General features: G+C 52.1%; 1 protein-coding gene across 14 annotated transcripts; it reads left to right on the top strand.

Annotated features, from left to right (window-relative positions):
- Positions 1-10,565: 10,565 nt before the first annotated feature.
- On the top strand, positions 10,566-21,619 carry GIPC1 (GIPC PDZ domain containing family member 1). Of its 14 annotated transcripts, XM_089905415.1 has the most exons (11): positions 10,566-10,687; positions 12,845-12,899; positions 14,383-14,470; positions 14,751-14,800; positions 14,925-15,031; positions 17,715-18,035; positions 18,935-19,120; positions 19,217-19,397; positions 20,146-20,258; positions 20,584-20,665; positions 20,804-21,619. In XM_089905415.1, exons 6-11 carry the CDS (start codon positions 17,748-17,750, stop codon positions 20,953-20,955), a joined length of 1,002 nt encoding a protein of 333 aa, XP_089761541.1. In that variant the 5' UTR covers positions 10,566-10,687; positions 12,845-12,899; positions 14,383-14,470; positions 14,751-14,800; positions 14,925-15,031; positions 17,715-17,747; the 3' UTR covers positions 20,956-21,619. The 14 variants fall into 14 exon arrangements, with proteins under 14 accessions (XP_089761541.1, XP_089761542.1, XP_089761543.1 ...); XM_089905416.1 differs by lacking the exon at positions 14,751-14,800; XM_089905417.1 differs by lacking the exon at positions 14,925-15,031.
- The last annotated feature ends 2,706 nt before the right edge of the window (positions 21,620-24,325 follow it).

Here is a 24,325-nt window from a genome sequence, read left to right as displayed (position 1 = left end):
CTCTGCCACTCTGCAGCTGTGTGTTCTTGGGCAAGTGACTTCACTTCTCTGAGTCTCCGTGGCCTCCTTTAAAAACAGGGCTAATGAAGGTACAGACTTCATAGAGGTGTGAAAACTGGGCAAGGTAGGGCATTGGGGAGGCAAAAGAACGTGGTATTAAGAACTTGGCTTCTGCAGCGTGACTGTGCTGAGTTCGAATTCTGCTCACTGCATTCCCCTGGACAAATAACAAACCTCTCAGAGCCTCAGTTTCCTCCCATGTGAAACAGGACTAATCATAGCCACTCCCAACTTTCTCACTCCCCCAGAGCCAGAACTCAAGACAGCTAACCCCTGAGAAGAACTTCACACAGGCCTGGCATGGAGCAAGTGGGCAATTAACACAAACACATATTTCTAAGGCAGTTGGGGTAAACCTGCCTCAGGTCTCCTTAAATATTAGTTATTCTCATTAGTTGTTAATCATTGAAGGACCCAGCATAGTGCCTGACACATAATAAGCATCGTCCATTCAGTAAATATTTATTGAATACCTACAATGTGCCCAGTCCTGTTCTTGATGCTGGGGACACAGCAGTGAACAAAACTGGCAAAAGCTCCTGCCTTTGCAGAGCTGACAGTCTAGTGAGTGGAGTGAGAAAGAAGAAAATTAAGAATAAATAAATAAATCATCTAACATGCTAGACTGTGATGAGCGTGATGGAGAAATAGAAAACAAGTGGGTAGAGAGTATTGGGTGCAGTTTTAAGTAACATGGTCAGTGAATGCCTCACGGGGAAGGTGACGTTTGAACAAAGTGTTGAAGGAGGTAAGGGGAGAGCCATGTGAATACTGAGGGAAGGACCTTCCAGGCAGAAGGAACAGCCTGTGAAAAGGCCCTGAAGCAGGAGCGTGCCTGAGTTTAAGGAACAGCCAGGAGAGCAAGGGGTGAGTGGGAGGTGAAGGCAGGGCAGACGGTGCAGGGCCTGCTGGGCCACTGGAGAACTTTGGCTTTTCCTGAGTGAGGCAGGAGCTTGCAAAGGTTTTGGTTTTTGCTTTGTCTTAATTTTCCTTTGTTTAGGGGGTGGGTGGGGAAGGGGGGAGGCTGTCATTTGATTGTATAACTTCAAGTACCTGAGCTATATCATCAGTCTCTTGAAATTTCAACGCACCAACCTTCCATTTCCAAATAGCACAAAGCAAACAATAAGCGTCTATTTTCTATTGAAATCTAGTCCCTAAAAGTACAGAAATTCACGCTCCCTCCCACGGACCTGAGAATGCTTTCACGGCCTGCTGATTCCATGCTTGGTGGCAGAGGGGGACGTGGCGGTGTCTGATTTCTTCTGAGTTCTCAAACTCTATGATTATTCAGTGAGACAACTTCCCTCTTTGTCATGAAGAGAGGAGCGATAGCCTTGGGAATACTCCAGAAGGTCCTCCTTCGGAGCAACCTGAGTTTCCTTGAGGTCACCAACCATGCCCTAATAATCTTTGCATCACTGGCACCCAGGGCTGCCCTTGGCCCAGAACTGATACTCTGAGCGTTTGTTGAATGAGTAATCGGGTGACAAAGTGGACCTGCAACACTTGCCATATCACTGCTCGTGTCACGGAGTGTACAGAGGAACACACCCAGCCCTGAGGTCCGCTGGTGGGTACCCCCAGCAAGGGGTCCCCCATACCCTACTGCTTCCAGTTCCCACCTGGAAGAAGTGGATATTCTGTCTGGCTCCAGGAAAGCCCCTATTTCCTACGATCCTGTTTCCACCTCAGGATTCATGTATTAGTCATTGGGCACAGTTCCTGAAGGCCAGCTCAACACTAGGCCCCAGGGGACCCAGTGAGAGGCAAACAAAGCCATCAGGGAGGCGGGGAGAGGGGGGTGGCGCGGGGGGAACTCGTGGAGCTCACAGTCTTCCAGGAAACACAGACCTCTGTTTTAGTTTCCTGCGGCTGCTGTAACAAAGTACAACAAACTGGGTGGCCTGAAACAACAGGAATTTATTCTCTTGCAGTTCAGACAGCCAGGAGGCCAAAACTAAGATTTCAACAGGGTTGGTTCCTTCTGGAGGCCCCGAAGGAGAAGCTGTTCCATGCACCTCTCCTGGCTTCTGGTGGTTGCCAACAATCCTTGGCGTTCCTTGGATTGTGGCTAATCACTCCAATCCCTGCCTCTGTCTTCACGAGGCCATCTCCCCTTCCTGTCTCTACGAGGCCTTCTCCCCTTCCTGTGTCTGTGTCTTCTTTTCTGTCTCTTATAAGGACACGCTGGATTCAGGGCCCATTTAAATCCAGGATGATCTCACCTTGAGGTCCTTAATTTAATTACTTCTGCAAGACCCTCATGCCAAATAAGGTCACATTCACAGGTTCAGGCACACGGGCATATATCTTCTGGGGGTCCACCATTCAGCCTGTGATAGCAGGCAAAGTAAATACTTCCCATGACCGGAGAGCTTGGAGAGAGGAGGCATGGTGGGCCCCGGGCGCACAGGCCAAGGGATAGGAGCTTGTCAGGGTGCAGAGATGGGCCATTGGAGCCGCGGCCCTGTGGATGAGGCTCCTAGACAGACCAGGGGCATGGATCAAGCAAGGCTGAGCTCAGAAGCATGAGGCCCTTGAGGCCTGGTGTGGGCGAAACAGAGACAGCAGGAGAGAGTAAAGTGGAGCGTGCCCAGGAATGAGACAGGCCCAGAGTCAGGGCCCTTCTGAGACTGGCCCCCATGCTTGAGGCAGAGGAGAAGCCAGTTGAAAGAGCTTGAGTCAGGAGGGACACGGCATGATTTGCTTTTGCCTGGAAGTTGGAGCTGACGTCTGGCTGGTTTGTCTCAATGGGGGCTCAACTTTCCTTGGGAAGATTATGCTGGGCATCAATATGGCCAGGCCTGACTCCAGATGAAATAGTTCATCAAAGTATTTTAAAGGCACGTGGCTTTTTTGTGGGGGTCATCAGCAGAGGAAGGGTGAGAACTGACCTAGGTACTCACAGGTGCCTTCTGGGTGCTCTAGGGCTGGGTGGGGAGGGAGAATAGACCTGGGGATGATCCAGGGTGGAGCTGGGAGATCAGGGAGAAATTGGCTGTGGGAGATGATGGGGCTGGACCAGGTGGTGGCCAAGGAGGCGGTAGGAAATGACTGGAGATGTATTTTGAAAGGAGATCTACCCATTGGCCCTCCAGAAAGCAGCACTATTGTTGGGTTTTATGGTGACTTCCTGAAATCCAGCATCCAAAGGCAGCTGCTGGCACTGGGGCTGAGACTTGGGGCCACAGGACCTAGCCCAGTCAAGCCTACCTCCTCTGCTTCCCCTCAAGGCCCATCCCGCTGAGTCAGTCCAGTCCTGCCAAGCTAATAGGGGGAGTCAAACCACAGGCCACAGAGCCAGGCTCAAACTCTGAGATCACTCTGGCCGAGGCAATGTCTCTCAGCAATGTCCCTCCTGGGTCTAACCTGTCCCGCACATCTCGGGAGAAGGCCTCACATGCAACCTACACCTCCAGAGGGATGTCATAAGTGCTGGGGGAGGAGCTAAAGCATCACACCCATGAGTTGCTGTGCAACTTTGAACCCAGTGGCTCCCCTTCTCTGAGCCTCAGTCACCTGCTCTGTAAAATGGGGGAGATATCCAGTGGAATTACTCCTGAAAAGCAGCTGGCACATGGCCTGGCACACAGTAAGGGGTAATAAATGTATCTATTTCTATCATGTTTCTGTTATGAATACTGTGTCATTCACCACAACAGTTTAATAATAGAAGCTGATGTTCACTGAGCAATTACTATCTGCCCAGCACCATTGTAGGCATTTGACACAGAATAGTTCATTTATCCTAGTATAATCATAATGACTTTAGGAAGGGGGTCCTGTTATGATCACCATTTTACAGAAGAGGCTACTGGGTATACAGGGGGAAGGGGCTCACCCTGGGTCCCACAGCTGGTGAGCAGTGCAGGTTATGGAGAAATATGACTGTATCCTACCCCACAACGTGAGATGAACTAGAGGTGGAAAAAAGACAAAGGAAAAGAAAAACCATAGAATGGGTTAAAAAAAAAACTTTGTGACTTAAGGGTACAAAGGGCCTCCTTAATGAAATGTCGCAGGCACAAACCACAAAATGTATATGTTCTATTACAGTGAAATTTAAAATTTCTTTCCAACGGGACTTCCCTGGTGGTCCAGCGGCTAAGACTCCCCACTCCCAAAGCAGGGGGCCTGGGTTCGATCCCTGGTCAGGGAACTAGATCCCACATGCTGCAGCTAAAAGATCCCTCATGCCACTACTGAAGATCCCGCATGCCGCAACGAATGATCCCAGGTGCGGCAACGAAAATCCCACGTGCCGCAACTAAGACTCAGCACAGCCAAATAAATAAATGAATATTTTTTAAAAAATTTCTTTCCAACGAAGGACAACATGGACAAAGCTAATCGTCACATGACACAGTGGTAGACCACATCTGCAATGTCTAACACTGTATCCACCTCACATGGTTGTTAGGAGAGTTAAACTGTTTAATAAATATAAAGTTCTTAGATCAGTGCCTGGCACATAGGAAGCTCTGCCTAAACATTATCTATCATTATTGAAACTGACAAGGGTTCAATAACCCAGTGCTATGTAATAGAACTATGCAAGCCCATATGTGACTTTAAATTTTCTAGTAGCCACATGAACATAGTAAAAAGAAACAGGTAAAAATAATTTTAATAATACTTTTTATTTAGCCCAGTATACCCAAATTATTGTCATCTTGACATGTGATCAGTATAGAAACTAATTAATGAGATGAGTTATTTTACATCCTCTTTTCATTCTACTAAGTCTTAGAAATCCAGAATGCATTTTACGCTTACAGCACATCTCAATTGGTATTAACCATATTTCAAGTGCTCAATAACCACATGTGGAGAGCGGAGTGTCACATTAGACAGATCATATTGGACAGTGCAGATCTAGACTCTGTGAGGAACACGTGCAAATCAACAAGAAAAAGATAGCAACCCAAAGTGCAAGATGGGCAAAGAGTATGAACAGGCAATTTACAGAAGAGGAGAACCTGAAGGCCATCATGCAAATAAGATGCTCAAAGCGATTAGAAATCCGAGAAATGTAAAATAAAGCAATGGTGATGTCACTTGACAGTGAGTCAGAGTGGCAAGAATTAGAAGTTGGGTAATGCCAAGGGCTGGTGGAGATGTGGGGACATGGGACCCTCCTGCAAAGCCAGTGGATGTGATGGGGCTACCTAGTCCGGAAGGCCACATAGCAAAACTGAGTATGCCCAGAGACCCAGTATCTCTGCATCCAGTACTCTTCCCTAGGGAGATTCTCACCAGGTCCCTAAGGGGGTGTGTCCAAGGCTGTTCATTGTGCTGTGAGGGGGTGGAGGCTGCCTGGTTTCCATCCTTGGGGGACAGAGGAGTAAGATGTGAGGGGTGCACCCCCTGAGACACCTAGCAGAAGTTAGAAGAAAAGAGATTCAAGAGATTAGCAATACAGATGGATCTTCAAAGCGAATGCAAAACAAACAAACAAGCAGTACAGTACTGAGTCGGTGAAAAAAGTAAAAAACCAAATATAATAGAACACCCATATAAAACAATGCACATTTTCAAGGAAAGACACAAGCAAGGGTGCCTATTAAACCTACTGGAGGGTTGCCGCTGGGGATGGGAGGGGAATAGGGGTATTTTTTTCAGGTATTTATTTTAAAAATTTCAAAGCTATAGAAAACTTACAAGAATAGTAAAATGAGAGACTTCCCTGGTGGTCCAGTGGGTAAGACTCTGAGCTCCCAATGCAGGGGGCCAGAGTTCGATCCCTGGTCAGGGAACTAGATCCCCACATGCACACCGCAACTAAGAAGTCCTCACACGGCAACTAAAGATTCCCACAGGCTGCAGTGAAGATCCCACATGCTGCAACTAAGACCAGGTGCAACCAAAATAAATTAATTAATTTTAGAAAAAGAATAGTAAAATGAATACCCATATACCACCCTCCTGGATTCAGTGACAGTTGTTACTATTTTGTCATATTTGCTTTCTCTATCTCCCTATACGTTAATAGGAATGTATACCATCTTATAATATTGTATATAAAATGTTGTATATATATATAATTTTTTTCTGAAACATGTTGACAGTTGCAGGCGTCATGAATTTAACACTAAATAATTCAGTGAGTATGTCCTAAGAATAAGAACATTCTCTTGTCTAACCACAGTACAACACTCACACTCAGGAAGTTTAACATGGATATGGTATTATCTATTGGGTTTGCCAAAAATTTCGTTCGGTTTTTTCCATAAGATGGCTCTAGTAGCACTTAGTTGTCTTTAACTTCATTCGAAACAATTTTTTCAGATTGTATTGTGACAGCTGTCATATCAGCGTGCATAAAAAAAAAAACATCAAAATTGGTGAATTTTTGTGTAGTAGCCATTTTAATCTCGAAGATGGAAGGAAAAAAAGCAACATTTTCGGCATATTACGCTTCGTTATTTCAAGAAAGGTAAAAACGCAACTGAAACGCAAAAAAAAAGATTTGTGCTGTGTATGGAGAAGATGCTGTGACTGATCGAATGTGTCAAAAGTGGTTTGCGAAGTTTTGTGCAAGAGATTTCTCGCTGGATGTTGCTCCACGGTTGGGTAGACCAGTTGAAGTTGACAGAGGTCAAATCGAGACATTAATTGAGAGCAATCAACGTTATACCAGATAGCAGGCATACTCAAAATATTCAAATCAAGCATTGAAAATCATTTGCACCAGCTTGATGTTTGGGTTCCATGTAAGTTAAGCGAAAAAAACCTTTCTTTTTTTTTTTTTTTTTGGTACGCGGGCCTCTCACTGCTGTGGCCTCTCGCGTTGTGGAGCACAGGCTCCGGACGCGCAGGCTCAGCGGCCATGGCTCACGGGCCCAGCCGCCCCGCGGCATGTGGGATTTTCCCGGACCGGGACACGAACCCGTGTCCCCTGCATCGGCAGGCGGACTCTCAACCACTGCGCCACCGGGGAAGCCCGAAAAAAACCTTCTTGACCTTATTTCTGCATGTGATTCTCTACTGAAAAGTAACAAAAACATTCCATTTTTTAAACAAATTGTGATGGGCGATGAAAAGTGGATACTGTACATTAATGTGGAACAGAAGAGATCCTGGGGCAAGCAAAGTGCACCACCACCAACCACACCAAAGGCCGGTCTTCATCCAAAGAAGGTGATGTTGTGTATATGGTGGGATTGGAAAGGAGTCCTCTATTATGAGCTCATTCCAGAAAACCAAATGATTAATTCCATCAAGTACCGCTCCTAAGTAGACCAACTGAAAGCAGCACTCGACAAAAAGCGTCTGGAATTAGTCAACAGAAAACACATAATCTTCCATCAGAATAATGCAAGACTGCATGTCTCTTTGATGACCAGGCAAAAACTGTTACACCTTGGCTGGGAAGTTCTGATTCATCTGCTGTATTCACCAGACGTCGCACCTTCAGATTTCCATTTATTTTGGTCTTTACAAAATTCTCTTAATGAGAAAATTTCCATTCCCTTGAAGACTGTAAAAGGCACCTGGAACAGTTCTTTGCTCAAAAAGATAAAAAGTTTTGGGAAGATGGAATTATGAAGTTGCCTGGAAAATGGCAGAAGGTAGTGGAACAAAACTGTGAATACACTGTTCAATAAAGTTCTTGGTGAAAATGAAAAATGTGTCTTTATTTTTAACTCAAAAGCCGAAAGAAATTTTTAGCCAACCCCATAATGTCCAGTTAACATTCAAATATCCTAGGTCATCCCTAGAATATGCTTCATTGCTGTTTTACCTTTTTTTTGAAATTTTTATCAAGGACCCAATCAAGGATCAAACATTGATTTTGGTTGTCTTCTCTCTCTCTCACTTTTTAAAAAAAATATTTATTTATTTGGCTGCATTGGGTCTTAGTTGCGGCACGTGGGATCTTCGGTGCAGCATGAAGGATCTTTCACTGCAGCACACAGGCTTCTCTCGCTAGTTGTGGCACGCGGGCTCTAGAGCACATGGGCTCAGTAGTTGTGGCGCTCAGGCTTAGGTGTCCCACAGCATGCGGGATCTTAATTCCCTGACCAGGGATCGAACCCACGTCCCCTGCATTGGAAAGCAGATTCTTAACCACTGGACCACCAGGGAAGTCCCTGTCCCCTCTCTTTTGTCTCCTTTGATCTAGAACTGTTTCCCAGTCATTCATTTGTTTAATTAATGGATTGATTTTGCCTTTCATGACATAGATCTGTTTGAAGAGTCCAGACCATTTTGTTTTTGTTTGTGTTTTTGTTTTATAAAGAATGTCCCTCCATTAGGATATGTCTGGGTTTTTCCTAGTTATTAGATTCAGGTTAAACACTCTGGGCAGGACCAAGTTCTTTGAAAGTGATGTCGTGCCCTTCTCAGTAACACATCACAGCAGGGAACACAGTGAGGACAGCCTGTTCCAGCAGTGGTGAAGTTTTTTGATCACTTGGTTGAGGTGGTGACTGCCAGCTTTCTCCGCTGTGCCTTTTCCAAGGTACCTTTTCGCCATTGAAATTGACCAGTAATCTGTGGGCTGGTTCTTTGAGACTGAATATCCACTTCCCCATTGACAAAGCACTGCCTGAATCAATCATTCATCTGGTGGCTGCACAATGGTGCTTTTCTAACTCAAACTTTCCTTCTGTATGTATTAGTTGGCATTCCAGAACTCTCTCCCTCCATCCCCCAAAAGGGACAGAGGTAGCACTAAAATCTGAGCTCCTCACCAGCTGAGGCTTCCAGCCTCTTGAGCTATAAAATCAAGTAGGAAGGAGACGTCCGGTGTTGCTCTGTGCCCTTGGGCAACCCCTCCCCCCTCCTCATCAGTCAACAGGTGGATTCAGGTGGATTCTGCTCAGAACTCTGCTGTCCCCATGTCCCACATACTGTCCTCTCCAGGTGTGTAGGAGGCAGCTCAGACGCCAGGCACAAGCAGGGCAGTGGACACAGTCCCACAGAGGGCACTGGCCTAGCCAGAGGCAACCGATCACTCAGTGGGGGTGGCAGAGGTCAGCAGAACAGGTAGAGAAAGACAATAGCTGTGCCTGTTGCCACAGCAGTTTCAGTATTTGCCAGCTGGGTGGGGCCGGCCGGGCAGCCCTCAGCAACTAAGCCCAGGGCCCACTCTCCCCTCTCACTTTGTCCCTCTGCAAGCCCTAGCGAGGCCTGGAAAACGCAGCAGCTCACCCAGGGAACTGCAAAGACCCAATCGTTCATTGAGGTTTGAACAGTTAGAGGTCTCCAAGAACTACAATTTCCAGAACACACAGCGAACTCCTGGTCCGGCCCCAGCTGTCTGAGTGGCTGGCTTGTTCCTAGAACAAGGCAATCTCACCTGTCCTAGGAACTGAGCCTCCCCGCCTGGGCAAGGTGCGTTTGGGTCTTTGTTTCTTGGACCTGCTCCTGCCGGAGAAATCCCGGTTTCAAGCCAAACCTGGAGATGGTGAGATTACCTAGTTCTTTCATTCACACATGTGTACTGAGACCCTGCTCTGTGCCAGTCTCGGAAGTGGGACGGGAGCAGGGAGGTTGCGGGGGGGGGGGGGGGGCGGGGAGCGGGAACAGAGATGTAATAGACAGGCTCATGAAAGTCAGCTCCCTGAGGGCAGAGGCTTGGGTTGGCTGGGCACCCTTTGTAATCTAGCACTTAGTATGTGCTCAATAAATATTCGCTGGTCAGCCAGCAAGCGAACAGGCTATCTTGCCCTTGTTTTCCGTTCCATTGCACCCGAAAGGTGCTTTGCTAGCTGCTTTGCTAGTTCCTACGATATTGTACTGTCCTGAAGTGTGCTGCATCGCTCTGTCCGACCTCCAAGCCTTTAAACGTCCTGTTCCCTTTACCAGGAACACATTCAGTCAGCTTATTCGTCGATGTATCTGTAGAGATAGGACAGAGCCTGGCACGGAGCAGGGGCACATTAAATATTTGATGAGCGAATGAATGAATGAATGCCCTTGTCCATTGTCCATCCAGGACGCAGGGACACTCGGGACCCTCCCTATTCATCTCAGTCCCCCGCCCGCCCAGAATGAATGCATCTTTTTACCGCCCCGAGGACGGCCGGGCTGGGGCATGTGCAGGCCAGGCAGAGGACTGGATTGGGGGCTGCCCTTGGCCCCCTCCAGGGTCTCCTAAAGGGTCCGTTTTTCTGGACTTTGGGAGTTTGCATCCCCTCCCCGAAACTCAGCCTCGGTCAGCTGACTCCCACGACCAGCCTCCCGCCCTCTTACCACCCAGGGCACCCCACACGGACACCCAGCCAACAGCACGTGGTCAAGGGGCTCCAGCTTCCCATTGGCCGCTGGCCTCCTTCCTTCCCCGAGATTGGCCCGGCCCCAGCCGCAGCTCCCCCCTCCGCAGCCTTGCGGTGGTACAGCCCGCCGCGGCTTAGGAGGGGCGGGAAGGTCCAACGCCCCGCGGCGCGGGGGAGGTGTCACGAAGAGCAGGGATCCCTCTGGAATGTTTCCTTCGGGTCCCCCGGGGCGGGGCGGCGCGGCTTGGAGCGGATTGGCCGCGAGCGCCGGGCGGCCGCTCCTGATTGACCGGACGCGGGCCCTGGCCCCGCCCCCCGGTCGTGGCTGAGGGAGAGGCCCCGGCCTGAGTTTGCGGAGGGCCGAACCCGGCGCTCACAGGGCGGTAGCGGCGGCGCCGCAGGTGAGTGTCACGCGCGGGCGGGGCGCATCGCGGCCGCTTGGGGGATCCCGGCGCGGACCCGCGGGATCGCGGACCCGCGGGGATCCGGCCGATTCTGCGGTATGGGGCCGGCCCCATGGACGCGGCTGGACGTCTAGGCTGAGCGGGGGGATGCCCGAGGCCCCTTCCCAGAGGGCCGCCTGCCTTCCCGCTGGGGGCAGGGATAAACGCCTCCCGCCACCGGGATGGGGTCTCCAGCCGCACCTCAGCCCCCTGCACCTCTGGACAGTTCCCATCCCGGCGGGGACAGGCTCAGGATCGGTATTTCTGAGCCCTGCCCGGGCAACTCCCCGAAGCTGGCCCAGTCCCAATCCTCCAGGGCCTAGGGGGACCTTGGGAGGACCGAGGTTCCGAAGATAATAATGAAAAAATCACCCCGGCTAGCATTTATTGAACACTTCCGTGTCAGGTATTTACCACATATTTATCATTGATTCTCAATACCTCATGGAAGGTGCTGTTACTTCTTTCATAGCTGAAGCAGCAGACCCAGAGAGGTGGAGTGACTTGCCCAAGGTCCCACAGCGAGTAAGTGGCAGATCTGGGACTAGAACCCATGCCTCAGAGTCCAGAACTGGAGTCTCCACCACTATACGAGATGCCCGGTGGCTCCAAAGCTCAGGTGTTTTCTGACCAGCTCCTTCCATTCCACTCCCTCCAGCCAGACACGCCATCTGGGGCACACCTGCTGGTCTTTGCTTTCACCAGCTGCTCAAACAGGAAGCTGTCCCCATGGCCCTTGTGCTCTGAGCTGGAAAGGCAAGGCCAGAATACCTGGGTCCCGAGAAGAGAGTAACATCTGCGGGAGAGATAGGCAGGGGTCCAGGTTCTGTGCCTCTTTGGCCCCCCGGTAAGCCTGGGCCCAGGACGGTAGGCGTTCTCCCTGGAAACACCCAGGAGCCGGTTTTTCAAGACTGATTCAGAGGCCCTCCTGCCCTCCTCTCTCAAGCAATACCCCGCTGAAAGAGGAGCCTGGGCGTGGTGTCCCCCCGCCAGCTTTTGTGAGCTCCCAGGAACCCCCTTCCCCACTTTTTGCTCCCCTCACTGCAGCTCTGTATGGCTGTGAGCTTGTTGAGTTTCAGGCCCTTCCCAGGGAAGAGAGGGTGGGGATGCTGGGACTGTAGCCAACCTGCTCGATGCCCGGGGCTGAAACTCCTTTTCTCCGTACCTGTGTTCAGGTATGAGGGGAGACTGGGAATGTGGTGGGGAGGTGGCAGTTAGCAGGTCTACAGTGGGCATGTTCTGAGGATAGGGGAACTCAGAGAGTAGTCAGAATGAGGGCATAAGACACATTCATTCATTCTACACATATTTATTAAGCACCAACTATGTGTCAGGTACTGTTCTTGGCACAGAGGATACAATAGTGAACACAACAAAAATCCCTGCTCTTGGGAAGCTGCCATTCTAATGGGGGGGAAACAGGCAACAAACAAGTTAACAAGTAAATAAAGAAAATACTTGCAAAAGGTGATAAATGTTATGAATAGAATATGAAGGAGTGGCATGGTAGAATCTGTGGGCAAAGGGGGAATCTCAGAGGAGGGAACTTTGGAGCCGAGATCTGAATGACAGAAAGAAGCCAGCCTTGTAAAGATCAGGCAGGGGGCACAGCCAAGGCAAAGGCTCTGAGGATGGACCAATCTTGGCATGGTGTGCCTGGGGCAGGAGAGGACCCAAAGTGGTGATTCTGCAGGGGTCTGGGGGTTTCCTCCATCAGGTGGGAAACCGTTGTAAGATTTGAGGCTGGGGAGTGACGCTATCTGGTTTATGTTTTAAAATAGAGACATAAAGTTAAATAACAACCTAAGACTGGAAGACAAGAGTTCTGCCAGGGCAACATGTAATTAAGTTCATGGGCCTGAGTAGTTTGGACCACAGGGCCGGTTCCAACAGGCTGGGGCAAGCTGGGGAGGCTTCCTGGATGAGGTGGCCTGGAGTAGGCCTTGGCAGGCAGAGAGGACCGGGATGTTCCTGGGCAGGGCAAGGGAAGAAGCAATAATGACAATAACAACTTCCTTAGATTGATGTCAGGCAAAGTGATAATTGAGTTACTTGCATAATCTCTTTGGATTCCCATAAGCACTCTGAGAGACAGGAATTCTGCCCGTTTTTCAGATGAGGAAACTGAGGCCCCATCAAGTGAAGTGACTTCCCCACAGCCACACAGCTGGTAAGTAACAGGGGTGAGAGTTGAATCCACACTACTGTGCTTCTTCTGGCCTGGAAAGCAAATTCATTAATCACCCACTTTCCTCACCACCATTATTACCCTCTCCCGGGTGAGGACACGAAGCCAGCATGAACCAAGGCATCAAGTGTAGGCAGAGTAAGGATGTTGGGAATTGGTGATCAGGATGTAGGGACCCTGGGGAAAGGAGGGAGTTTGAATCTTGGCAACTGACTGAAAGATGATACAGATGGAAATAGTAGTAATTGTCACCAGCATTTATGGAACTCCTATTGTGTGCCAGGAGCTGTTCCAAGCACATGTATGATTTCCTTGGAACTCAGAGAGGTTAAGACACTTGCCCAAAGTCACACAGGTAGTAAGTGGCAAATCCAGGTTTCAGACTTATGTTCTTAGCATTCTGCTAAGATGTATGGGGGGTGGTTGGAGGGGAACCAGAGGAGGTGCTGGTGTGGGGGAGTTTTTTTGGGTGTTTTTGATTTTGTTTTGGTAGCATCATTGAGTGTAGTAAAATAACTTGACAGAGCAGTACTGGTTTATTCATTCAGAATTATTTTATTTCTAGTATCTAGAACATATAGATTGCATTGCAATTAAAAACAGATTCAGTCCCTGATCGGAGAACTAAGATTCCACAAGCCATGCAGCGTGGCAAAAAAAAAAAAAAAAAAACCCCAAAAAACCGCAGTTTTAAAAAATGGGTAAAGACTTAAACAGGCAGTTCACAGAAGGGCAAATCCAAATGGCTAATAAATGTATTAAAAGTCATTTAGCATCGTTGATTAGGAGGGGAGTGAAAAACAAAATGACAATATCTTCGTTGCTAAATGAAGCACTTATTCTGTCCAGAATTATGCTGGGAAGCAAGGGATGAGGGACTACAGAGGTAGGACTCGTACTTTTGCCGGGGAGACAAGACCCTACTGAGGGCAGATGCTACAGCCTGTGCTTCTGTGGCTCCCCAGAGCTGCAGAGAAGCTGGGCACAGAGACTGGTGGGCTGGTGAATATTAGGATCATTCGTTCATCCATTCCACAAATATTTATTAAGCAACTGCTATATGCCAAGCACTGTTTTCTGCACTAAGAAGAGAGGAATGAATAAGACAGGCAGAGTTCCCTGCCCTTTCAGAAAACAGACAATGAACAAGCTAAATGAATGAAATATGTTTTCCACCTGAAAGAGGTGAGAGAGTGAGTTGTGTGGATACCAGAGGGCACAGCCAGTGCAAAGGCCCTGAGGCTGAACTTCGCCTAGTGTGTTGAAGGAACAGGGAGGAGACCCATGTGGCTGGAGGGAACGAGCTGGGGGAAAGTGGGAGGAGATGAGGGCATGCAGGTAATGTGGGCAGATCATTTGGGGCCTGTGGGCCAAGGAGAGGACATTGACTTTTACTCCAGGTGAGGTAGGAGCCCTGGGAGGGGTTGGAGGAGAGGACAGATGTGATATGAGTTATGTTTTACAGTATCACTCTGGCTGCTGGATTGACAAGAGACTGTTGGGGGCAAGGGTGGAAGCTGGGAGACACAGAGAAGGCAACTGCACTGATCTAGGTGAGTGCTGATGGGGCTGGATCAGTGATATTAGAGGAGGTGTTGGAGAACAGATGAATGAATGAATGAATGAGGAGAGGAGGTGTTGGAGAACAGATGAATGAATGAATGAATGAGGAGAGGAGGTGTTGGAGAACAGATAAATGAATGAATAAATGAATGAGGATGGTGCAGCCCTGGGGCTCATCTGAATCCAGGACGGCCCCCTGGAAGAGGAGCAGAAAGTCCCCTTTACACAGAAAAAGATAATTTGGCATAATTTGATCCTCATCACAACCAGGCGGATGGAACGTCCCCATTTGCAGACCAGGCATCTGAGGCCCAGAGAGAGTGAGTCACTTATGGGACAGCGTCACAGTGACGAACTTGGGCTTGGGAATCAGACCTGAGGGTGCAGCCAGCTTCTGTGACTTTGGACATGTGTCTTAAAAATTAAATCTGGACTCTCTCCCAGCCTGCAAGGCCCCCCCGCCACCCCGAGTCACCTCTTTTACCTGCCGTCTTCGTGTTCTCCCATTGCTCACTTCACTCCAATCAACCACACTGGTCTCCAGCTGATCTGTGAGTCTGCTCAGAACCCTCCCTGACTGCCACCTCACTCAGACCAAAAGCCCAAGTTCTCCCTCTGGCCTACAGGGCCCTGCACAGTCTGCCTGTTACTTCTCTGCCCTCACCTTTTCCTGTTGTCCCCCTTACTCTGATCCAACCACATCTGCCTCCTTGCTGTTCCTCAAACATGCCAAGCACATCCCCACCTCAGGGCCTTTGCACTGGCTGTTCTCTCTGCCCGAATGTTCTTGCCTCATATCCTCCTATGGATATTTCTTCCTGTCTTTCAAGTCTCAGATTCATCCTCACCTTCTCAGGGAGGCCCTCCCTGACCTTGTCTGTAGAACTTGTCTTGTTTTATTGTCTTCATAGCATTCTTAGAAATTATATTAGATATTTACATGTTTGCTTGCTCACTGTATATCTTCTCCTCTGGACTATGCTTCCGCACAGCATGGACAGAGCCCCAGCTAGCTAGCCTTCTGCAGCACCTTAGGCGTGAATTAGAAAAATGCCACGCTTCCTCCCATCAGACACATCACCAGACCAGGGTCTGGTGCTTTTGCACAGTGGACAACCAGTGTAACTGCTCATGGTGGCCCTAGTCAGGGACCTTGTTGCTTGTCTTTTTTTTTTTTTTTTTCTTTTTTTTAATAATAGAAGTTTTTAAAATATTGCCAGCATACATTTTGTGCAGTGGTTCAATAATAAGCTTGAGTTATTCAGAGATTTTTTCTCACCTTCATAGGTACATTTGGTAGCAAACTTTTATGAAATTATTAATTACAGCTTTGAATGATAGTTTTTTTAATTAATTGATTAATTAATTTATTTTTGGCTGTGTTGGGTCTTCGTTGCTGCATGTGGGCTTTCTCTAGTTGTGGCGAGCAGGGCCTACTCTTCGTTACAGTGTGCAGGCTTCTCGTTGTGGGCTCCAGTAGTTATAGCTCATGGGCTCTAGAGCACAGGCTCAGTAGTTGTGGCACACGGGCTTAGCTGCTCCGTGGGATGTGGGATCTTCCCAGCCCAGGGCTCGAATCCATGTCCCCTGCATTGGCAGGCAGATTCTTAACCAATGTGCCACCAGGGCAGTCTGAATTATAATTAATTAAAGATTTTTTTTTTTTTTTGGCTGTGCCATGCAGCTTGCAGGATCTTAGTTCCCCAACCAGGGATTAAACCCAGGCCCGGCAGTGAAAGGGCTGAGTCCTAACCACTGGACTGCCAGGGAATTCCCTAATTAAAGCCTTTTAAAACACACACACACGTGTATGTATCTCCTTAAACACATACACATATTATATATATACACATACGTATGTATGTGTATTTGTAAACTCTCAGGATTTATCCATATAGGGTTGTTTTCTTCATCCATTAACCATTCATCAGAGGCTCCTTATTTACTCCGGGTAAGGAAATGTGGAACCTTGCTTGTCTTATTGAAGGCAATATCCATATTGGTGCATGGAATATAGTAAGTGCCCAAAACATTTGTTAGAAGGGAGGGAGGGAGAAAGAGAGAAAGAAAGAGAGTAGAGGGAGAGGAAAGAGAAAAGTGTGTCAGTCAGGACAGGTTTTGCTGCAATAACAAACATCTCCAAAATCTTAGTGGCCAAACTCAACAAAGGTTTATTTTTTATTCCTGCTACATGTCCATTGCAGCTCAGCGGGGGGTTCCATTCATTGTCATCACTCAGAGCCTGGCCTGATGGGGCCACCACCACATCAAATGAGGCTGGTCACCCTACCAGGAGAAAGGGACTTCTGGAGGCTCTTGCTCCAGTAATTAAATGCTTCAGCCTAGAAATGTCATGTGTCACTTCCTCTCACAACTCACTGGCCAGTACTGGTCACATGCCTGTCCAGTCACAAGGAGGCCAGTAAGTGCCATCTGCCTACATGCTTTGAAGGGGGGAGTCAGAAATTTTTAGCACACAGCATTAATGACTGTGACCAGTAGAACAAAAAAGAGAAAATGTAGGCTGTGAGTTTCCATTTTCGCATCTGTTAAATGGGCATAATCACATATTATGGTATATCACATAATCACATCGTGGGGGTGATAATATGGCCCCCATGATGTGGTGTGAGGGTTAAGATACAGAGCAGTTAGCATCGGGTTATGATAGATATTGGCTGATATTATTACTTCTGTGCAAGTGCTGAGACCGGATTTTTTTTTTTTTTTTTTTTGCGGTACGCGGGCCTCTCACTGTTGTGGCCTCTCCCGTTGCGGAGCACAGGCTCCGGACGCGCAGACTCAGCCGCCATGGCTCACGGGCCCAGCCGCTCCGCGGCATGTGGGATCTTCCCGGACCGGGGCACAAACCCGTGTCCCCTGCATCGGCAGGCAGACTCCCAACCACTGCGCCACCAGGGAAGCCCCCGGATATTTTTTTTTTTTTTTTAAGTGAAACAAGTAAAGTGTTTATTAGGAGGAAAAAGAGTACGTGTAAATAGGTACACACGGGCGGACTCAGAGAGAGTCGTGCCTTCGTGGTAGTTTGAATCTCTTATATGGGGCATTTCTTCTGGGTTTCCTTTGGCCAATCATCTTGCTTTGCCTGGCTCTGAGCTGGGACCGGATTTCGAACTGAGGCCAGTCTGTTCTCTAAATATTTCATTGGACCTGTAGGGGCGAGGCGGCCCGAGGCCACTGCCCAGGCCCTGAACCCCTTTTCCTGTCCTGCAGATCTCCTGGGCGTGCCCTCTCTTCTTGCTGCTCATGCCGCTGGGACTGGGGCGGCGGAAAAAGGCGCCGCCTCTGGTGGAAAATGAGGAGGCAGAGCCAGGCCGTGGTGGACTGGGTGTGGGGGAGCCGGGACCCCTGGGCGGAGGTGGGGCAGGGGCCCCCCAAATGGGCTTGCCCCCCCCTCCCCCTGCCCTGCGGCCCCGCCTTGTGTTCCACACCCAGCTGGCCCATGGCAGCCCCACTGGCCGCATCGAGGGCTTCACCAACGTCAAGGAGCTGTACGGCAAGATTGCTGAGGCCTTCCGGCTGCCAGCTGCTGAGGTACCCACTAGGGAGCCGGGCGCCAGGGTCCCTGATGGTGAGCTAGAGAGAAGCCTGAGCGTGCATCCTGTTTGTGAGCTGTGGCTCAGGTGGTGAAGCTACCGATACTGAGGCCTTACCCCAGTGAATTATGGGGAACTGGAGGCCAGGGCTGGATGCTGAATTTCATCAGGCATTGGGAGGCCTGTACCCCATTGGTTTGTGGCGAACTGGAGGCCACAGGCGGAGGCGGCATTCCCATCAGGCATTGAGAGGCCTGTGCCGCAGGGGATTGTTGGGGCGGGTGGCCACAGCTGGATGCTGAGTTCCTATCAGGCATTAGGAGACCTGCAGCCCAATGTATTGTGGGGAACTGGAGATCAGGACTGGATGCTGAATCCCCATCAGGCACTGGGAGGCCTCTGCCCCAGTGGATTGTGAGAATGGATGGCCAGGGCTGGATGCTACATTCCCATCATACATTGAGAGGTTTGCAGCCCAGCGGATTGTGGGGACTGGAGGTCAGGTGCAACATTCACTTCTCCATGATTCACTGGGAGGTCCCACCCCTAGGACTTTGGGTGCCAAAGGAAGGGAAGCAAGGAAGGTGACAGTGGGACTGAGCAGGAAGTAGATGCAGGGGTCTCAGTAGGCAGGATGGGTATCTGTGCCCCTTCATTCATTCCACAAGCATTTTCTGAGCACCCACTGTGTGCCAGGCTCTGTACCCCGGAAACAGCAGGGAGTTTTTGCTAGGACAGAAACCCAGCCCTAGTGGGGCCCTGCCGTGGCTCTGGGGTGGTCAGACACTGTGATGGGGACCCCCAGGCCTTTCCCAACTCTCCTCGCTTCCCCCTCAGGTGGCGATTAGCAAAGGGCACAGGAAGGAGGCGAGGGTTGAATATCTCCCACCCCTGTAGGTGATGTTCTGCACCCTCAACACCCACAAAGTGGACATGGACAAGCTCCTGGGGGGCCAGATCGGGCTGGAGGACTTCATCTTCGCCCACGTCAAGGGGCAGCGCAAGGAAGTGGAGGTGTTCAAGTCGGAGGAAGCGTTGGGGCTCACCATCACAGACAACGGGGCTGGCTATGCCTTCATCAAGGTGCCTGGGGGTGGGGCACCCAGAGTCCTGAGGGTAAGGCCTACCCATAGGCCCCAACGGCAGAGCCACAGGGGCTGACAGCTCCTTTCCCCACAGCGCATTAAGGAGGGCAGCGTGATTGACCACATCCAGCTCATCAGCGTGGGTGACATGATCGAGGCCATCAACGGACAGAGCCTGCTGGGCTGCCGGCACTACGAGGTGGCCCGACTGCTCAAGGAGCTGCCCCGAGGCCGCACCTTCACGCTGAAGCTCACAGAGCCCCGAAAGGCCTTTGGTGAGGAGCTGCCTCCTGCGGCCTGGATGGTCCCGTTCACTTGGGCCCTGGTTGCAGTGCCAAGGGAGACCAGCAGGTGGTGCTCAAGCCCAGCGGGTCACAGTGGAAAGGGGGTGGGGGCAGCTCCACCCTGCCCTGGGGAGGGGCTGCTGGCTCTCCGCCCAGCCTGGGAGGAGGATGGAGGCAAGGAGGAAGCTGCCCACACACCCAGCTTCCAGGAGCCATTAGCCCAGCCAAGCGCCCCCAACCCTGGCCAGTCCCCCACCCCGCAAGAAGCCAGGCTTGGCTGCCCAGTGCCAGCCCCCCCACTTTTTTGTCTGGCTTCATTAACTCTCAGGAATGGGCCCAAGGCCCCTGGAGTGGTGGTGGGGGACTCTGACACACTTCCCCAGGCAGATAGGGCTGGTCTGTGGCCCAGCAGCTATACCCCCTTGGCCTTGGGGAAAGCAGCTGGGGACCCAGGACCCACCCCGTTCCTGTCCCTCAGGCCCTGGGAACAGAAGTGGCCCCCTCCAGTCTCCCCTCCAGCCTTTTCCATTCCTAGCCCCTGGCTGCACCTCCTATACCTGTGCCAAGCCTGAGTCAAGAGTCATGCCCTCCTGGGGTCACCTCAGCCTCCAATTCCCCCAAAGCCTACCGAAGCTTGGAGAAGGTGGAGGATTGTCTGAGGCCGGGATGCCTGGGTTCCTGCCCAGAACATGCTGGAATTGGGCTTCTCCAGCCCTCACCCCTCCCCTGTCTCCCACAGACATGATCAGTGTGCGTTCAGGGGGTGGCCGCCCAGGCTCCGGTCCCCAGCTGGGCACTGGCCGAGGGACCCTCCGGCTCCGATCCCGGGGTCCTGCCACAGTAGAGGATCTGGTGAGTTGTTCCAGCTGGGCCCCAGCCCCCCTTCCCTGTGAAATTCATAGGCGGCCGCATCACCTCTTAGTTGAGGGGCTCTGGGCACTGGATGCAAACCCACCTCTGCCACCTCCCAGCTCTGGGACCTTTCTTAGGCAAGTGGACCTCAGTTTCCTAATCTGTAAAATGGGGATAGTGATACTGACACTTTCACGGTTGTCACGAGGATGAACTGTGTGTTTCTATACCGAAAGTGGTAAAAATTGTACAAGGCACTTAGTAAGTACAATTACAATTATATTCACATTATTATGATGTTGTTGTCCCTCTTCCCGCCCCCCAGCCTTCAGCCTTTGAGGAGAAGGCCATTGAGAAGGTGGATGACCTGCTGGAGAGTTACATGGGCATCAGGGACACAGAGCTGGGTGAGTGGGCGGCGCCGGGGTCTGGGGATGGGTGGAGTTTAGGGGAAGGAGCTTCTAGGTCCTGTGGGGCTGGGTCCACCACGAGCACCTCTGTCATCTGTGCCTCCATTCTGCCGCACCCCCCCAACCCCCCCGCAGCGGCCACCATGGTAGAGCTTGGAAAGGACAAAAGGAACCCGGACGAGCTGGCTGAGGCCCTGGATGAACGGCTTGGTGACTTCGCCTTCCCGGATGAGTTTGTCTTTGACGTCTGGGGAGCCATTGGGGATGCCAAGGTTGGCCGCTACTAGGCCTCCCGCTGGACCTTGAGATGACTTGGGCCAGGCCTGGTGGGAACCTCTGTGGTGGAGACACCATGGGCTGGACCCCAGCGTCCAGCTCGGGCCCAGCTCAGTAGCCCGAAGATGATGCGGAGCGGAAGTGGGCCCCGACCTCTGCCCACCTCCAATCGGTACCACCCCTTCAACAGTTCCCAGCCTGGCTGGGGTCCCCAGCCCCCCACCCCACCCCCACCCTGTTCCCCACCTACCTCAGCCGGGTCAGGCGCGGGGAGGGACCAGCCAGATTGGGCGGCCACCCCCGCCCCCAGTACTTTCCGCCTCAGCTGCCAAACTGGTCCCTCTATCTCCCTGGGGCCTTGGGTTCTGTTTGGGGGTCGTGACCTCCCTAGTTTCCTGACGCAGGGCATGCAGAAGGGGGGGTGTCCCCCTCAGCAAACGCAATAAATACCCTCCCCCTGCGCCACCTCCGTCCCCCCAGAGGAGCCCCCACTGTGGAGTCTGTTACCTCTGCATTTGAAACATGAGTCTGCTGTGAAGCCCCCAGACGCCCTCCCTCTCCTGCCCCGCTGTGTCTCCCTCAGCTCAGCCCCGGGCAGAAGGGGCAGGAGGGATGATGGTGGTGGGCTTTCATATCTGAATTTGCCGTCTGGAAGATAAAGAATCTGCTGTTGGACCTGTGTGGCGGCTTCGGGATGGGAGAGGAGGGTGGGCCGGGATTGGGAAAGAATGCAGCAGCTGAAATCCATCCTCTTTGGGCTCCAAATTGAATTAGGAGCTGGCCCCAGCCGCCCGCCCCCTCCCACCCGTTCTGCCTGAGGAAGCTCTTGGCTGCAAGCCACCAGGCTTCCAGGCAAGGCTGGAGCTTCTCGGCCTGCTGAGGGTGCAAATCTTGCTTCCTCTCGAACAAGGCTCTTGCCACCTCTGGCCTGATGCGAACGGTGGGCAGGAGGCTGTGGGTCCTTGCCTGCTCCAACCCAGGGCCCTGGAGAGCCCCAGGGCCTTGGAGAGCCCCAGGGCCAGGAGGCATGGACAAAGAAAGATGGGGTGGGCTTAAGATGGAGTCTCAGGCCTGCCCCGCTGTGTGTTGATGGAGAGGAACCCCACCCCGAGGCTGGGGGGGGAGTCATGATGCACCCCGACCTCAGCTGACTCTGGACATGTGGGGTCCGCCAGCGCCCGTGGAGCGCCATACTTTGTGCCGGATGTGCTTGTTTTGACAACCCGCTTCATCCTTAAGGATTAAGGCAGGGATCAGGGAAGGGTGGGGGGTGGGGGTGGCGTCCTGGCCAGACCTGGAGGGAAGGGCAAGGATTGAAGTGGGGGGAAGCAGGCCAGAGGTCCCCGCAGGAATGTTTGGGGGCAAGTTGAGAGGGGAGGTCTAAGCCCGCCCGCTCCCCATTTCCAACGTGCAGGCAGTGGGCCGTGGGAGGGGGCAGTGGGGAGGACCACCTGGACGGGGGCTGGGACAGGTTACTCTGGGCATCGCTGGGCACCTGTGGGCACTTTGTGTGTCTGTGCTAATATACAGTTCTGGTTGTGAAGGGGTGAGGCTGTGTGAGTCTGGGTGTTGAGGAGGTAGGACTGTGTCTCTCAGAGTGTTGGTGGTTTGTGACCGTGTTGAGGGAATGGGGTGTGATGACTGTCTTCGCGTTCCAGGGTGTTTGTGGATGTCACTGGCAGGGCTTCTGTGTGGAGTGTGGCCGTGTGACAGCACGTGTGCCTCTGGGTGTTGCTGTTGCTAGGATCGGGGGGTGACCGGCTAGATCTCGGGGTGTCCAGGGGGTGCCACTCCTTGTGTCTTGGGTGTATGTGGTGTGTACCTGTGGGGCCTGTCTTGGACTGTTAGGGGGCGTCTCTGGGTGATATTGGGGTGTGGCTGGGGGCTGTGTCAGTGGTAACAGTTGTGTGCACCGCTCAAGGTGCTGCGTGAGACTACATTTGCCAGCACTAAGGGGTGTGATGGTCTCTCTCACAGGGGGCTCTATTTCAGGGTGTTAGCGTCAGTAACTGTGGGCCCACCTCTGGTGCTAGAGGTGAGACCGTCTCAGTGTGACGATGGCTGACCCCAAGGCTCGTGGCTGCTGCTGAGCTGGGAACAGGCCATGACGGTGGGGGGGGGGTCTCAGGGTGTTAAGGGATATGACTGTGTATCTTCGAGTGTGTGACCGTGTGTGTGCCGCTCAGGGATGCGATCCTACTTCTCAGGGCAGGAGGTGAGGATGCAGCTGAGTGCCCACAGGTGTGGCTGTCTGTGGCTTGGGACGTGTGTGTGTTCATCACATCCTAAAGCAGGATCTAGGAGACAGTCCACTGGTCACCGATCTTCCCGGTTCCCCTGCCCCCCTTCAGCCTCCTCCCTCTTCCCTCCCAGAGTTTGACTCGCTGCAGCCCTTGCCTAGGCTTTAAGCCCCTGTGTAAATAATGGGCGGATCTCCTGGTCAGGCTGGGCATGACCCAAGCTGGTCCACCCAGGGCACTGCCCACCGCCACCCACCCAACATGCATGAAGGTTCTGGCAGGGCAAGGGGGTGCTGCTGTCCCCACGCAGGGATAGCCCTCCAACCTTGCGGCCCCGGTGGGGGTAGTAGCACCACTAAGCCGCCCCAGCCTGCCCTGGGCGACACTCACGTTTTCCACTGTTTAGATTTTATCCGCTTTATTAATGAGGTAGGCGAGAGGCCCACGCCTGGGAGGGAATGGGGCTGCTCCCGCCCCACCAGTGGGAGCGGGTCATGGGGGCCAGGCCAACTTCCCAGAGCCCCCCCTTACTCAGGGGAGCTGGGGCCTGGGGAGCGGCCCATGACCATTGCCAGGAGTACAAAAAGGGGGTGTCTGTCACCCCAGGTCCCCTGAAGGCATGCGCTGGGTGGAACGGCCCCTGGAGGCTGGAGCGGGCAGCGGGAGGAGGCTGGGAGCGAGGAGCCGCCGGGGGAGGGAGGGAGGGAGGGAGGGAGGGAGCGGCCTGTCGGAGAGCTCGGGCGCAGCAGGCTAGGGCGCAGCAGGGCAGCCGGTGCAGTGGGGCAGCAGGGACCAAGCGGCAGGCGATGGGGACTCTGCGTCCCAGGCAGCTCCGGGTAAGAAGGCTGGGGCACGAGGATCTCCAGTGGGGGAGGAAGGCATGAAAGGATGGGTCCATGGCTCCCCCAGCCTGTCCTTCCTGTGTTCCTTAATTCTCAGCCCATCTCTCTGTCCCTGTTGATCTTACTGTCTGTCTAGCCTCCCTTCCCATGTGACCTAGCAGGCAGTTCTGACCTCTCAGCCCTCACCAGGGGCTATCAAGGAATGGGTGGTGATGGGTTAGCCTTGAGGCCTCTGGGGCAGGGACATGAAGCTGGCAGGAGCGGAACTGTGGGCATCCAGGGTGAGGCAGCAGTGGGCA

This window comes from Delphinapterus leucas, unplaced genomic scaffold, assembly GCF_059928025.1.
Source record: "Delphinapterus leucas isolate spDelLeu-1000000601 "Yukka" unplaced genomic scaffold, BTC_Dleu_Yukka2 spDelLeu_asBTCV2_sq25, whole genome shotgun sequence".
Classification (NCBI taxonomy): Eukaryota; Metazoa; Chordata; class Mammalia; order Artiodactyla; family Monodontidae; genus Delphinapterus; species Delphinapterus leucas.
This window is presented reverse-complemented; position numbering and strand designations above follow the sequence as displayed.